The sequence below is a fragment of the Sus scrofa genome, chromosome 1 (assembly GCF_054392235.1).
Source record: "Sus scrofa isolate SSC_HxYL_T2T_F1_AM1 chromosome 1, Sscrofa_HxYL_maternal_Yorkshire_Landrace_v2.0, whole genome shotgun sequence".
Lineage (NCBI taxonomy): Eukaryota > Metazoa > Chordata > Mammalia > Artiodactyla > Suidae > Sus > Sus scrofa.
In genome coordinates, this window is record NC_139383.1 from 138,097,598 (window position 1) to 138,112,945 (window position 15,348).

At 44.1% G+C, this 15,348-nt stretch overlaps 1 protein-coding gene across 16 annotated transcripts in view; it reads right to left on the minus strand.

Moving 5' to 3' along the window:
• Positions 1–9,584, minus strand: part of STARD9 (StAR related lipid transfer domain containing 9) — a 151,585-nt gene extending 142,001 nt beyond the window's left edge. For all 16 annotated transcript variants that reach the window (XR_014812775.1, XR_014812769.1, XM_084972630.1 and 13 more), the window contains exons 1-2: positions 9,430–9,584; positions 1,882–1,951 (exon numbers count right to left, since the gene is read on the minus strand). Coding sequence is in view for 13 of the 16 variants with exons in the window: in XM_084972630.1 (XP_084828756.1) it covers positions 1,882–1,951; positions 9,430–9,476 (117 nt within the window). In the remaining 3 variants the exon portion in view is untranslated. The remainder of the gene's footprint in view (positions 1–1,881; positions 1,952–9,429) is intronic.
• Positions 9,585–15,348: the final 5,764 nt, after the last annotated feature.

Genomic DNA, 15,348 nt, shown 5'->3' on the forward strand with positions numbered 1-15,348 from the left:
TGAGTGTGAAAGCATGCTGGATACAAGGGTCAGGACCAATCCAACTACCCAAGGCAGATGAGGGCAGATTCAGAGCTTGAGACTGTCTGGACAACCAGGTAATGGGGAGAATGGCATTATCACAGAAATGCCTATCTTACTATTTGAAATTTAGACTGTGGACAAGGAGAAACAACCCCTTGAATGAGGCACCATAAACTACAGGAGAATGAGGCTGTCCACAGGTTCTTAGTGAATAAATGACCTCAAGGAAGTAAGCAGCCAGTGAGGTGTGCAGGGGGCAGATTAGAGTTTAATCTTGGCAGAACTTATTCTTAAGAACCAAAACTATGAGCTATCAGAACAAAGCAGCTGAAGAGATTAGGCAACAGAGATATAAATAAGAGACAGCAGAGAATAAAAGGCCTTTCGTCCCCGGGGAGCTCCTGTTGAAAGTTTGGCAGGCTTCTCTTTCAGCAGAGAGCTACTGACAAAATGAAACAGATCACGTCACAGGAGTAATACAAAAGTGGGCATGGCTGGGGGGCCTGGGTCCCGATAACCCTTATTCTGCAAGTCAGCTTCCTCAGTTCTCAGGCATGCTGAGTACCACCTGCTAGCTGACAACAGCAGCAGTCACACAGCCAGCTTCCTTGTCCCTCTCCACTGCCCAAGGCCCAGAAAGAAAGAGACCCTTTTACTTCCGCTGGCCTGGGAAACGGAAGAACGAAATGGAGGAAATGAGCCCTAGGAGGGGGTGAAGCATGGAGGAGGAAGTTCCCAGTATTTGTACAATTATGACTCAGAGGTCTCTGAAACAGAATTTGTAGCAAGACTCAGGCTAGTGACTGACTCTTCTGGGATCTCAAGTCTCTTCCTTGGCCCTCCCTATGGCCAAAATGAGTCCTGCATTAGTAGATACACACCAAAATCCCCAGTAATGCTACGACATGAAGTGGTATCAAAGTCTAATTGGTGGTTAGAGAAGTTAAATATATGCATGGATTTTCCCCAACATGATTTACAATGGCCACAGCCCCATAACACCCCTGGTGTTTACTTTCAAAGCAGCCCCTGACCAGGTTCCAAAACAGCTGCACCCTATGTGACAGAACTTGGGCTGCAGCAGCCACATCCCCTGCAATTCTTTTCTGATTTATTATTAATATTATTATTATTATTTACTTTTTAGGGCTGTACCCAAGGCATATGGAGTTTCCCAGGCTAAGGGTCAAGTCAGAGCTACAGCTGCTGGCCTGCGCCACAGCCACGGGAATGCAGGATCCAAGCTGCATCTGCGACCCACACCACAGCTCCCAGCAATGCCAGATCCTTAACCCATTAAGCGAGGCCAGGGATCAAACCCACAACCTCATGCTTCCTAGTCGGATTCATTTCCACTGCGCCACAACAGGAACTCCTACTTTTTTTTTTTTTTTTTTTTTTGGCTTTTTTTTGGGGGGGGGGGGCTTTTTTTTTTTCCCTATTTCTTTGGGCTGCTCCCGCGGCATATGGAGGTTCCCAGGCTAGGGGTCCAATCGGAGCTGCAGCCACCGGCCTACGCCAGAGCCACAGCAACACGGGATCCGAGCCGCGTCTGCAACCTACACCACAGCTCACGGCAACGCCGGATCGTTAACCCACTAAGCAAGGGCAGGGACCGAACCCGCAACCTCATGCTTCCTAGTCGGATTCGTTAACCACTACACCACGACGGGAACTCCTGCTTTTTTATATTTGATTTGTGGCTGATCAAAGCTCTTCCCACAGTCCCCTCACAAGCCCTTCTCCCTCCCACTCTCCCTCTCTAAACACATTTATATCCACACCTTCATCTCAGAAGCCCATCTAATAATACTAAGTCCTCACTGGAAAGAAAAAGGAGAACCATTTCAGGCTTACCTTTAAATTCCTGATTTTTGCCACTCTGCCATCAACTTCCACAATAATTCTTCCCCCTTCTTTGGTCTCCCTAGAAATAAGACACAAATCCATATGAGAAGAAATATTGCCTTTTTTTTTTTCTTTTTTTTGCTTTTTAGGGCCACAACTGTGGCACATGGAAGTTCCCAGGCTAGGGATTGAACTGGAGCTTCAGCTGCGGCCTACAGCAGTCACAACAATGCAGGATTCGAGCTGCATCTTTGAACTACACCACAGGTCATGGCAACACCAGATCCTTAATTCACTGAATGAGGCCAGGAATCAAACCCCCATCCTCATGGGTACTAGTCAGACTCATTTCCACTGAACAACAGGAACTCCTGTCTTTTTTTCTTAATCAAGAAAAGAGAAGCTGGGGAGTTCCCATCATGGCACAGCAGAAACGAATCTGACTAGTAACCGTGAGGATGCAGGTTCAATCCCTGGCCTCACTCTGTGAGTTAAGGATCCAGCATCGCCGTGAGCTGTGGTGTAGGTCACAGACATGGCTTGGATCTGGCATTGCTGTGGCTGTGGCATAGGCCAGCAGCTGTAGCTCCAAGTCAACCCCTAGCCTGGGAACCTCCATATGCCACAAGTGTGACCCTAAAAAGCAAATAAACAAACAAGAAAAGAGAAGCTGCGGAGTTCCCGTCATGGCTTAGTGGTTAACGAATCTGACTAGGAACCAAGAGGTTGCACATTCAATCCCTGGCCTTGCTCAGTGGGTTAAGGATCCGGCATTGCCGTGAGCTGTGGTGTAAATTGCAGATTTGGCTCGGATCCCGCATTGCTGTGGCTGTGGTATAGGCCAGCAGCTACAGCTCCGATTGGACCCCTAGTCTGGGAACCTCCATGTGCCATGGGAGCAGCCCTAGAAAAGGCAAAAAGACAAAAAAAAAAAAAAAAAAAAAAAAAAAAAAAAAAAAAAAAAAAGAGAGAGAGAGAGAGAGAGAGAGAGGGGGAAGCTGGGGAGTTCTCATTATGGTTCAGTAGAAACAAATATGACTAGTAACCATGAGGATGCAGGTTCAATCCCTGGCCTCGCTCAGTGGGTTAAGGATCTGGCATTCCTGTGGCTGTGGTGTAGGCCGGCAGCTAGAGCTCTGATTTGACCCCTAGCCTGGGAACTTCTCTATGGCACAGGTGTGTCCCTAAAAAGACAAAGAATGAAAGAAAAAGAAAGAAGGAAAGAGAGAGAAAAAGAAAAGCAAGCAAGAGAGAGAAAAAAGAAAAGCTGACACCAGTGCTATTGGGACAAAATGTTTCCCTACAGCTATTTCCATAACCAAGGTGTCCATCTCTACAAATCGCTGTAATCATCACATCAAGCCGTCCCTCACTGATGTGCTTCTCTGGTAGTTAGAATTTGGCTTGGGAACTGCAAAGAGTTGCCATTACTGGGTACCCTCTATGTGCTAGGTATTGTAATATAAATACAGTATATACTGTACTTTGTTTTACGCAGTCATCCTAACGCAACCTTGTGACACATTTATCTTCATTTTTACAGATGGGAGGCTAAAGCTGAGAGAAATTCTGTAACTTGCCCAAGGTCACACAGCTAGCAGTAGCAGAGCTGAAATATAAACACAGATCTGTCTGAAAGTCGTGTGTTTAGAAATCAGGCTTGGATATCCTGGAGAGTATCCTCAGCTCAGCACACAGCATGGCATCACCTCTCATTTTTTCTGAGATTATGAGTGCAGAAAATAACAAAAAAGGTTTTGGAGTCCTCTCTGTTGAGAACTGAGAACATATTTGCTAAATCCTTTCCCATCTTCTTAAATGAGAGTAAGAACCAAGATCCTTAAGAACCTTCCTATATTACAGTTATGTAGTAACACTGCTAACAATTAGCCAAGCCCTAAATTCACTTTCAGGGGGTGTAATCCAAGTGACCCAGACCTTCAGCCAAAAATGACTGGCATACACTCCAGTAAATAAGAAACCCTTTTCACAATATAAAAAGCTCCAGGCCAGGATGTTAATAGATGAGAGTTAATTCATTAACACTCTTTCCACTACAATGAAAGTTATCAATTAAATTACTTCCAGCCTGGGACCCAAGAGTTGAGAAAATACGTTCAGTCTCATTTTTATCCTTTCTCGGGTTTCCCAGGATGTGACCCTAAGGATTTGGGGAGGCAGAGGTAGCAAGGGGCACACAGTCAGACAGGGGCTTTTAGATTTAAGGGTATTTTTTGGTTTGTTTTTTGTTTTTTTTCTTTTTAGGGCCGCACCCATGGCAGAGGTTCCCAGGCTAGGGGTCGAATCAGAGCTACATTAAAATTTACCTAATTCTGAGAACAATTCTGTGATGTAGGTACTGTTACTGTCTGTATTTTACAGATCAGAAAACTGGGGTGCAGGGAGACTGAGTATTTTGCCTAAAGTTATGTTGTTTTGTAAGTGGTAAGAGCTGACTTTCAATCCAGGCAGTGTGACTCCCAAACCCACACTTTTCATCATAGTATTACATAGTCCTTCAGAGCGATGTCAGTAAAAAACTTATTTCTAATACTAAAATTGTCAAGTTTGTAATCTTTGTAGTCACCTGGTTTCTGGTCTAATCTTCAGGGAAAAGTCATCCCATGGATACAAAGGGCGGTGGGGAGCACTTTCAAAGCCATTGCCATCTAGTGGAGGATGTGCCAGTTCTATGAGCCTAACACCACACTGTCCTTCCTGGATCTCACCTAGAGGGAGCAAGGCTGTTTATTTGTTGTTCTTTAGGGCTGCACCTGCGGCATATGGAAGTTCCCAAGCTTGGGGTCTAATTGGAGCTATAGCCGCTGGCCTATGCCAGAGCCACAGCAACATCAGATGCAAGCCACATCTGCGACCTACACCACAGCTCATGGCAACACCGGATCCTTAACCCACTGAACAAGGCCAGGGATTGAACCCCCAACCTCATGGTTCCTAGTTGGATTCATTTCCACTGCACCACAACAGGAACTCCATGATTTTTTTTTTTAACCTGTAAGTTTGGGATAAAGCCCTGGATTTAAAAAAAAAAAAAAAAAAATCCCTCTCCCAGGTAATGACATTTACGTTACTTAAATTACCTCAAGGCCCTCATACTCTTTCGCATTTCATATTATATAGCACTTAAGGCAGCAGAGATATTCTTTGTCCCCCAGCATCATAAAACTGAACCCCGGAGTTCCTGTCATGGTGCAGCGAAAATGAATCTGACTACAGGTTCGATCCCTGGCCTTGCCATGAGCTGTGGTGTAGGTTGCAGATGCGGCTTGGCTCTGGCATTGTTGTGGCTGTGGTGTAGGCCAGCAGCTATAGCTCTGATTAGACCCCTAGCCTAGGAACCCCCATACGCTGTGGGTGCAGACCTAAAAGGACAAAAGACAAGACAAAACAAAACTGCATCCCTACTCCAAGCCCTCAGCTCAACAAAACCTTTCAGCTCAGGTATTAATGTTTTAAAGGATAACATTTTTTTCCTTTCTGCATTTTAAGGTAGATTTTATTATCCCTCCACCTACTATAAAATATACAGGAATTTGGACAATAAAGAAGAAAAAAAACATGAAATAACTTTTCCAAATTTATTACTTAATTTTTTTAAAGTGTGCCCTTTCTTGAGGATTCATCTAGGATTCTTTAGCATAAAGCAGCCAATATATATGTATATGTCCTAAACCTGAGGTCTTGACAGAACGATGTGACACTACAGGTGGGTGAGAGGCTGCTTCTCCCCTGCCTGAACTACTGCCATTGGTAACCTAGTAGTTCCAAAATATTCTAGAACAAAATGAACAGAAAGAAAGAGCACCAACTACAATTGGGCAGCTGGCTTCACAGAGCTCAAAGGAAGCCTAGTGGTGCCACTACAATTTACCTCTGGGTGGTGAATTCTACCAAAAGGCATTCATTCTTTAGGGTTAAAGATTTTGCACAAGGATAAATCCTCAGTTACACATTTACTCCTAGGACAGTGTTTCTCTAAGTGTTGCCCACAGGGTTCCTTCATCAGAATTATGGGAGATGGGGAGGTTAGTTCATTTGAATTCCTGTTTACAAGCTGCATTATAAGAAGCTCCCCAGGTAGACTGTATGTATACTATAATTTGAGAATCACTATCCTAGAAGGGAAAATAACCAAGCCATCCACTTCTTACCTCATTTGTAAAACTAAAAAAAAAAAAAAAAAAAAAAAAAAAAAAAAAAGACAGCTAAGAATAGAGAGGAATAAAAATAGCCATTAAAAATTATACAGGGAGTTCCTGTCGTGGTGCAGTGGTTAACGAATCCGACTAGGAACCATGAGGTTGCGGGTTCGGTCCCTGCCCTTGCTCAGTGGGTTAACGATCCGGCGTTGCCGTGAGCTGTGGTGTAGGTTGCAGACGCGGCTCGGATCCTGCGTTGCTGTGGCTCTGGCGTAGGCCGGTGGCTGCAGCTCCGATTGGACCCCTAGCCTGGGAACCTCCATGTGCCGCGGGAGCAGCCCAAATAAATAGCAAAAAGACAAAAAAAAAAAAAAAAAAATTATACAGGAGTTCCCCTGGTGGCACAGTGGTTAACAAATCTGACTAGGAACCATGAGGTTGCAGGTTCGATCCCTGGCCTTGCTCGGTGGGTTGAGGATCCAGCATTGCCATGAGCTGTGGTGTGGGTCGCAGACACGGCTCGGATTCTGTGTTGTTGTGGCTGTGGCGTAGGCCGGTGGCTATAGCTCCGATTGGGCCCCTAGCCTGGGAACCTCCATATGCCACAGGAGCAGCCCTAGAAAAGGCAAAAAGCCAAAAAGAAAAAAAAAAAAAAAAAAGATATATATATATATACAGCTAGCACTTTACTGGACATTTAAAATGAGCCAGGCTCTGTTCTAAGTTTTTTAATGTATCCTTTCATTTAATCTTCACAAAAAAACCTTTGAAGCTGTTACACTATTTTGCAGATTTAAAAAGAAAGAGTACAGAAAAGGAAAATAGTGGAGTTCCCGTTGTGGTGCAGTGGTTAACAAATCCGACTAGGAACCATGAGGCTGTGGGTTCGACCTCTGGCCTTGCTCAGTGGGTTAAGGATCCGGCATTGCTGTGAGCTGTGGTGTGGGTCGCAGACGTGGCTTGGATCCCACGTTGCTGTGCCTCCGGCGTAGGCCGGAGGCTATAGGTTCAATTAGACCCCTAGCCTGGGAACCTCCATATGCCGCAGGAGCAGCTCAAGAAAAGGCAAAAAGACCAAAAAAGAAAAAGAAAGAAAAAAAAGAAAGAAAAGGAATATAGTACATGAGAAGTAACTTTTGACAGGGCATGGCGGCGGGGAGAGTTCCAGAGCCCAAAGTTTTGGCAAAAGAAAATATGTCCTCTCAACAATGAATGATTTGTATAGACAAGGGGCAGCATCTTTTAATGAGACACGGACTTTCTGATCATGGAAAACAACTGGGAGGTAAAAGGGAAGGCACTAAATCCATTTCCCATAATTATCATTTTACCAATGGTCTGTTGTGTCCTCTGAGCAAATAGACATTTGAGAAAGAAGTGCAACTTTTCTCTAATCTCAGGAAGGAGCAGCTTGGTCTAGTAAATGGAATCTTCCTTTCCCTCATTTCATTGCTCTACCTACTTTTAGATCTTAAATAAGACCTTTTCTCATTTAGAAGAACAAAAAAAATGGAAGCTTAGACCACATAATCTCTAAGATTTCTTCCCAGGTACCACATGAGAGCCAATGACTTTGTTAACTGAGTCTGTACCGATGACTTGTTTGAAGGTTGGGACAAACCACATAATCAGTAGATTCTGTATGCTCCAGTGAGCTTCAGCAAAGACGGTGGAAGTTAACAAACCCTGAAACGTAGCTGCATCTGTATATGATTCTGTGAGGAGATAGGAGTGGTCCCAACTTCTTGGCTGGGGTTTATTGACATCATCTGCTCCTGAAGCAGCAGCCTGCTAATAACTGCTTACACCTGGCTATCTGCAGTCTTGACCTTCGACTCCCTGCTGAAGGGTCAAGGCTCCTAACCTGAGCTAAAAGTAAATAACTTCTGTGCCCCTCTTTTCCCTCCTCTTTTGTTTAATATGTTATTCTCCATGTGGCTGCAAATAACTTAATTTCAACAGCATTTTCTTAAACTAATCCATGCTATTATTAATTCCTAGTTTCCAAGGAACTGAGAACTTACTGTTAGGAGTGGTCAGTATTGTTATCCTGAGGACCCAGAAGAACAGTTTCACAAGAAGAGGATCAGCTAGAGGCTATCTTGAGAGTGGCAGCTGTACCCACGAAAACCCACCGACCCTGAGCCACTACATCTGTAAGGCTGAAACCAGATGTCATAAACCATGCACCAATATTAAACACAGCAGTTCAGACACGTGCTTGCTTTCCTGCCTTCTTCATTGTACCTCTTTTGTATTTTCCTTCTTTCTTTTCAGTTTTTGCTCCTTTCCCTCATTTCATTGCTTTCCTCATTATTCTGTCAATTCCATGACTTTTCAAAGCCAATCACCACCAATCAGGACAAACATAATCCCTGCTAGTACCAAATTCTGTTATGGGAGATTATGCCTGATTTGACCCTTCGGCCCAATTTTCCAGCCAACTTATGTCCTGGAAAATTTTAAACCTCCCAAATGGTTCCAATATGTGCTTTCTGGTCCCAAAACACATTGTCAGCTTTATCTCCTACCACTCACCTCCCTCCACACACCCTCTCAACCGAAACTCTTGTTTCCTAACAGCCTAAGTCCTTAGATCTCAGTATTGTGCTCTTTACATCTTCTGCACCTGTCAGCAAACTCTATTAGCTCTTTAAAAAGCTACTAGCTTCAAACGCCAACCCTTCTGAGAAGCCCTCCCTGAATTTCCAAACCTATCAGAGGAAAATCAGTGAAAAGGGAAAGAAATTGTGTGTCCGCGCAGTGGATGCCTTAACAGCTGAGAAGTGCAGGGTCACATTCAGCCATGAGGAACCGGGCACTGGCTACAATGAGGGTTAAAACGACTTCCCTCTAGTCGTAGATCTTCTTTTGGGCACAGAATGAAATCACGACCCCTCTGAGCCTCTTTCCCTTTCATGCCTTCCTCCACAGCTTCACAGAGAAACCCCTGGGCAGGCAGGAACACACACAACTCTGCCTCAGTCCTCACAGATACTCCAGAGCCACCGAGAAGAGACAGGAGACCGCGGCTCCCTCACGCGCCAAGAGACATTTTGCCAGCCCTTCTCAGCAAACCCAGAGAAAAAGGCCCAATTCGTGCATCACCAAGACTTGGGCCGCGGTCCCTCAAAACCCCTGCTGGCAGGACTCCAGGGACGCAGACAGGGCAGACCACCCTGAGACCATTCACTCACCACTACCCGCCGGGCAGTAATCGAAAACTCAACCCAAGCGAGGCCTGGTCCTGCCAGGCTTTACAGTTTCCGGACGCTGGCCCCTTGGACCACTTTGTGTCTGATCTCGCCGCGCCAGAATCTCTTGAGAGAGAGGCGGGTTCCTCAATCTCGACTCAGCTCTTTTGACGCCTCAGGCTCTCCCTCCCGCCCAGACTCACCTTTTGCTGAGGGGCCGGACCCTCACGGCCACCCGCACATTGGCCATCCCTCCGCCACGGCTCAAACCCCACAGGTCCGCCCTGCTGCTGCATCCCCGGCCCCAACCCCAAGCCCAGTCCCAACCCTGTCCGGCCCCGCCTGCCCCACGCGCCTCACGGGACGGCCCCTCCCATGCGCCAGCGGCTGCCCGACCAGGGCGGTGCCTGCCAAGCCTTGGCCAATCCTGAGCTCCGTGGGCGGGAGGACGCGCGGGCTGCCCCGCCTCGCTCCGCCCACACGCCTCACGGGGACGACCCCGCCCGCGCGCGCCGCTGCCTGACCCCGGCTTTGACTGCAGAGCCTAGACCAATCCTGAGCCCCGCGGGTGGGAAGGCGCAGATCCTGGCCGGGTGGGGCCTGCCCTGCCTACTAGGAACTAACTTGTTCTCCCTTTGTGGACGGCGGTAGTGAGTCAAGTAAATACGTTAAGTTTGGTGAACGCCAGACAATTTACAAAATAATTTGCTAAATATTTTTATTCGCTGCGTTCGCCTGAGCTGTCAATTCTTAAGTTTTAAGGGTGGAAATGAAATGGGCAACAAATGTTTTTGCAGTTCTCTATAAGGAGCATGGTCTTTCTTTGACGGGGCATTGGAGTTAAAGGAGTTTAGAACGCTTACTGGAGAGCTTCTCTAGATTGTACTGGAAGCTCATAGCCACCATTACAGTTTGTGATCGTGAAGGGTATATTACCAGATAGAATTAGTTCATTAATTCACCCAAGAAATAGCTACTGCCTGCCAAGAGTCAAGTTGTTCTAAGGCCCTGAGGATACAGCCCCAGGCTTCGTGGAAATTAGAATCCCCAGGGAAGGGAAGAGAGAATAAATACACAATTATATGGTAACTTGAATGGTGCTAAATGAGATTTTTTGAAAAAGGAGAGCAAGGAGGTATGGTAATGGTCTCTGTGTGTGTATGTAGGGGGAAAGGTGCTGCTTTATATGGGATATTCAGGAAAGGCCTTATTGATAAGGTGACAAACAGGTTTGAATAAACTGGGGGGGGCAACTTGCAGGTATTAATTTTATGTATCTAATGAGTAATTCCTAAGAAATCACCTATTATAACCAGGCTCATTGCAGAGAAGAGAGCAAGCAAAGCTCTGACCTCAGGCAGCTTGGTGAGAGAAACTAATAATATGTGAAGCAATTTAAGTAAAATGTGTATGAGATTAGCTAAAGAAAAAATAAAGCAGAAAGGGGATAGGAAGTAAGTAAAGAGGGTGCTGAAACTGTAGATAATGTGGCCCTGGAAGTCCTCGGGAAAGCCTCGTGGAGAATGTGACACTTAAGAAAAATCTTAAGGATGTAAAAGAAGAGTCATGCTGTTGTGTGGAAGGGCAATTTCAGACACAGGGAACAAGCACATGTAAAGGCCCTGAACTTGAAGAAAGCCTGAAATGTTAGAGGAACAGCAGGAAAACCAATGGGGATAGAATGGCATGGCAGAGGCAGAGAGTCATAAAGGGAGCATGAGACCAAGGTAAAGCCTTTGGATTTTATTCTAGGTGAGGTGGAAAGCCATTGGAAAGTGTTAAGGAGAAAAGTAAAATTATGTGGTTTATATTTTTAAAAGATTACTCTGGCCACTGTTTTGAGACTATCCTGAGGAGTGGATAAGCATGGAAGTGCAAGAGGGACCAGTCAGGAGGAAGTTTAAGTGCTCCAGTGATAGTAATAGAGTCATGGTAATGCCTTTGATTAGTGCGTCAGACATGCGCCACTCGTAGTTTACCAATCCAGTCTTCACTCTCATTCGAAAGATCATCCCCAGGGTATTGGGACAGCTGATCTACAGTTCAACTTGACCTGAACCCTAGTCTTCTGCATGGCTCCTCTACGCACTGCTCTGCAGTGGAAAGAACGGCTGTATTAGGGAAAACAGTATGAAAGTTACTCAAAATATTTAAAAAAATAGGTGTTCCTGTCATGACTCAGTGGTTAGCGAATCTGACTAGGAACCGTGAGGTTGTGGGTTTGATCCCTGGCCTCGCTCAGTAGGTTAAGGATCCAGCGTTGCCGTCAGCTGTGGTGTAGGTCGAAGATGCGGCTCAGGTCCAGCGTTGATGTGACTCTGGCATAGGCTGGCAGCTATAGCTCTGATTAGACCCCTAGCCTGGGAACCTCCATATGCTGCAAATGTGGCCCTAGAAAAGACAAAAAGATAAAAAAAAAAAAAAAATTAAAAACAAAGCTGCCTTCTGATCCAGCAATCCCCCACTTCTGGGTATATATGCAAAGGAAATGAAATCACTATGTCATAGATATACCTGCACCCTCATATTCATGGCAACATTATTTACAATTACCAAAAATATGGAAACAACCTAAATGTCCATCAAAGATGAATGCATACAGAAAATGATTTTATATATATGTATATATATACATATATATAAAATGAGATATTATTCAACAACTAAAAAGAAGAAATCCTGCCATTTATGACAACAGGGATAGGTGAAATAACTGAGACAGAGAAAGACAAATCCTGTATGATCTCACTTATATATGGAATCTTAAAAAGTCAAAATTCATAGAAACAGTAGATTGGTAGCTGCCAGGGCTGGGGTTGGGGGAAATGGGGATATGTTGGTTAAAGTGTACAAACTGCCAGATATATGACAAATAAACTCTGGGAATCTAATGTGCAGCATGGTGACAGTAGTTGACATAGTGTATTGTACACTTGAAAGTTGCTAAGAGACTAAATCTTAAAAGTCCTCATCACTACCGCCCACACACAAAAAAAAGGTAAAATGTGAGGTGAAGGATATATTAGCCAATATAAATGTTATTTATATATGGATGAAATAATCACACTGTATAACTTAAACTCCTACAATATTATATGTTAATTATATCGCAGTAAAGCTAAGGGGGAAAGTATTGCTGCATTAATACATTTCTATCTTCAGGTTGGAGAAGTTGGAATAACAGTATTCTATATTTTTAATTATACCATTTATAAATATTTCAATGTGTGCCTTTGAAAGATGAGGACTTTTTTTTTTTTTTTTTTTTGGTCTTTTTAGGGCCGTAGTGGCGGCATATGGAGGCTCCCAGGCTAGGGGTCGAATTGGAGCTACAGCTGCCGGCCTATGCCACAGCCACAGCAATGCCAGATCCAAGCCTTGTCTTCGACCTACACCACAGCTCACAGCAACGCCGGATCCTCAACACACTGAGCGAGGCCAGGAATCAAACCTGCAACCGCATGGTTCCTAGTCAGATTCGTTTCTGCTGCACCATGACGGGAACTCCAAGGACTTCCTTTTTAACAAGACCATAATATTATTATCATAATCAAAGACGCCAGTTTCTTTCTTTTTTTTTTTTTTAAAGCCGAACCTGCAGCATATGGAGGTTTCTGGGCTAGGGGTCAAATCGGAGTTGTAGCCAACAGCCTGAGCAAGAGCCACACCAACTCAGGATCCCAGCTGCATCTGCAACCTACATCACAGCTCACAGCAACGCCAAATCCTTAACCCACTGATCGAGGCTAGGGATCAAACCCACAACCTCATGGTTCCTAGTCGGATTAATTTCCTCTGCAGCACAACAGGAACTCCCTGATTGATTTTTTTTTTTTTAACAATCTCTGTTTGAATCAGGATCTAAATACAATTTGGTTAATATGTCTTTTAATCTTTTATCTAGTAGCTTTCTTGTCCCTCTCCTTCCTCCACCCCAACCCTGGTATTTATTTGTTTAAGCAACCAGGCTGTTTTCTCACAGACTAGTTCTACAGATTGATCCCTATGGTGATATTTAAATCTTTTTCTATCCTCTAAATTTTCTTCTGCAACTTACTAGTTCAATCCAGAGCTTTGATTAAATCAAGTGGCACCTGTCTTTTTGTGCTATTACAGCCACTAATGATCATCCTCTAAATTAATTATATGATCAATTCATTAGGAGTTTAAAGGTTCTGGATTCAATTACCAATATGAGGGGAGGGAGGGGGTAGGAGGGTTCCTCACATCATGGAGCAATTCTCCAACACTAGCTGGGTGTCCTACAATTCAACCCAACTCTGATACCATTTGCTCAGAAACAGAATCAGATGCCAAAGGTTAATTCAGTCCCACAAAACTGCCTTCCACCACTGACATCAGTCACAAGCCCAGGCTACAGACTGGAGGTTCTGATGACCCGCCCCCCCACCCGACCTTGGGTTCAGTTAATTCACTAAACAAACTTCAGGTGATCTACAGAAAACCTCCCATCCAGCAAAGTTTTTTCAGTAAAACTTCATTGAACAAGGAAAATTTTTATGTCCCACAAAAGATTCCTCAAACTTTGAGGAAATGAATGAGCTTTCACATTTTTTTTTTTTTTTTTTTTTTTTTGCCCACACCCATGGCATGCATTAGTTTCCATGCCAGTAACGGAACCTGAGCCACAGCAGTGACCATATGGAATCCTTAACTGCTAAGCCACTAACTCCTGACTTTTCACTTTTACTAGCCTTCCACATTAATAACGTAATTCAAAGCCTCAGGTAAGGTATTTGATTCCTATTTTGTTACCATAAATTCTAGTATAGCAACATCAGAGGTCTGTAGTCTCCCAGGAAAAGTTCATAAAACTGCTAATGAAACTCCTGCTTTTACCACATCCTAATGTAAATCTTTTCCTGCATATGTTTATGAGATTTTTTTTCCAAAAGGAGAGGGGTAAATATAACTTGGAAATAGTGAAAAAGGAAAAAGAAAAGACAAAACTAAAGAAACTCTAGTATGTGATCTACTTATCTTGAATTATACTAATTTAATTTTTTTGTTCTTTTTTTTTTTTTTTTTTTTTTTGTCTTTTTAGGGCCGAACCCGCAGCATACGAAAGTTCCCGGGCTAGGGATCCAATCAGTGCTGTACCCACTGGCCTATGCCACAGCCACAGCAATGCCAGATCTGAGCCAGGTCTGCGACAGCTCACGGCAATGCACGATCCTTAACCCACTGAGCGAGGCCAGGGATCAAACAGGAGTCCTCATGGATGCTAGTCGGGTTCGACAACCACTGAGCCTCAATGGAAACTCCCTGAATTATACTAACTTAAAAAACAAAAGCAATTACATAAGTGGATTCCCCCAATTGTAGAACAAATCTCATATGTAAATTTATTTGCTTTACAGACATCTCAGAAGATTCTGCAATACATTGATTAGTCTTATTTCAACTCTGGCTTTTTTTTGTTTTCTGGTTTTTAGGGCCACACCCATGGCATATGGAATTTCCCAGGTTAGGGATAGAATTGAAGCTGCAGCTGGCGGCCTATGCCACAGCCACAGCAATGCCAAATACAAGCCGCCTCTGAAACTTACACCAGAGCTCACAGAAACAACTGGATCCTTAACCCACTGGGTGAGACCAGGGATTGAACCTGAATCCTCATGTATACTAGCTGGGTTCGTTACCACTGAGCCACAGCAGGACCTCCCTCAACTCTTAGTTTTGTATGTCAAGAAAACCTTTGTGTTTTCCTATTCCTCAGACTACTTTTCTAACTTTATTTAAGGTTTGGGAGGATAACAAGTGCTCAGGCTGGAAGACATAGATCAGAGCAAGGAATAATATAAGAAAAAATGTTGGAAAAACCAGGCAGCATCTTTATTCCTCCAGAAATCATCATAAAGTGACATAGTTTTTATGTTGGAAATGAATTTGCAAGTCTCACACACCTCCTAGTGTAAGCAGAAAGACATTTCAGAGCTTTTTTTTGGGGGGGGGGTTATCCAGATGTCTAGAAACTGAGAAAAAATTGACCTGAAGTTACTGGCTCTAGCACAGTACTAAATTAGCTTTTCTCTGTAGTAGGTCTCAGTCTCAACTTACCTCAAGCTTTTGTGAATCAGCCTGCAGGCTTACACTTTAAC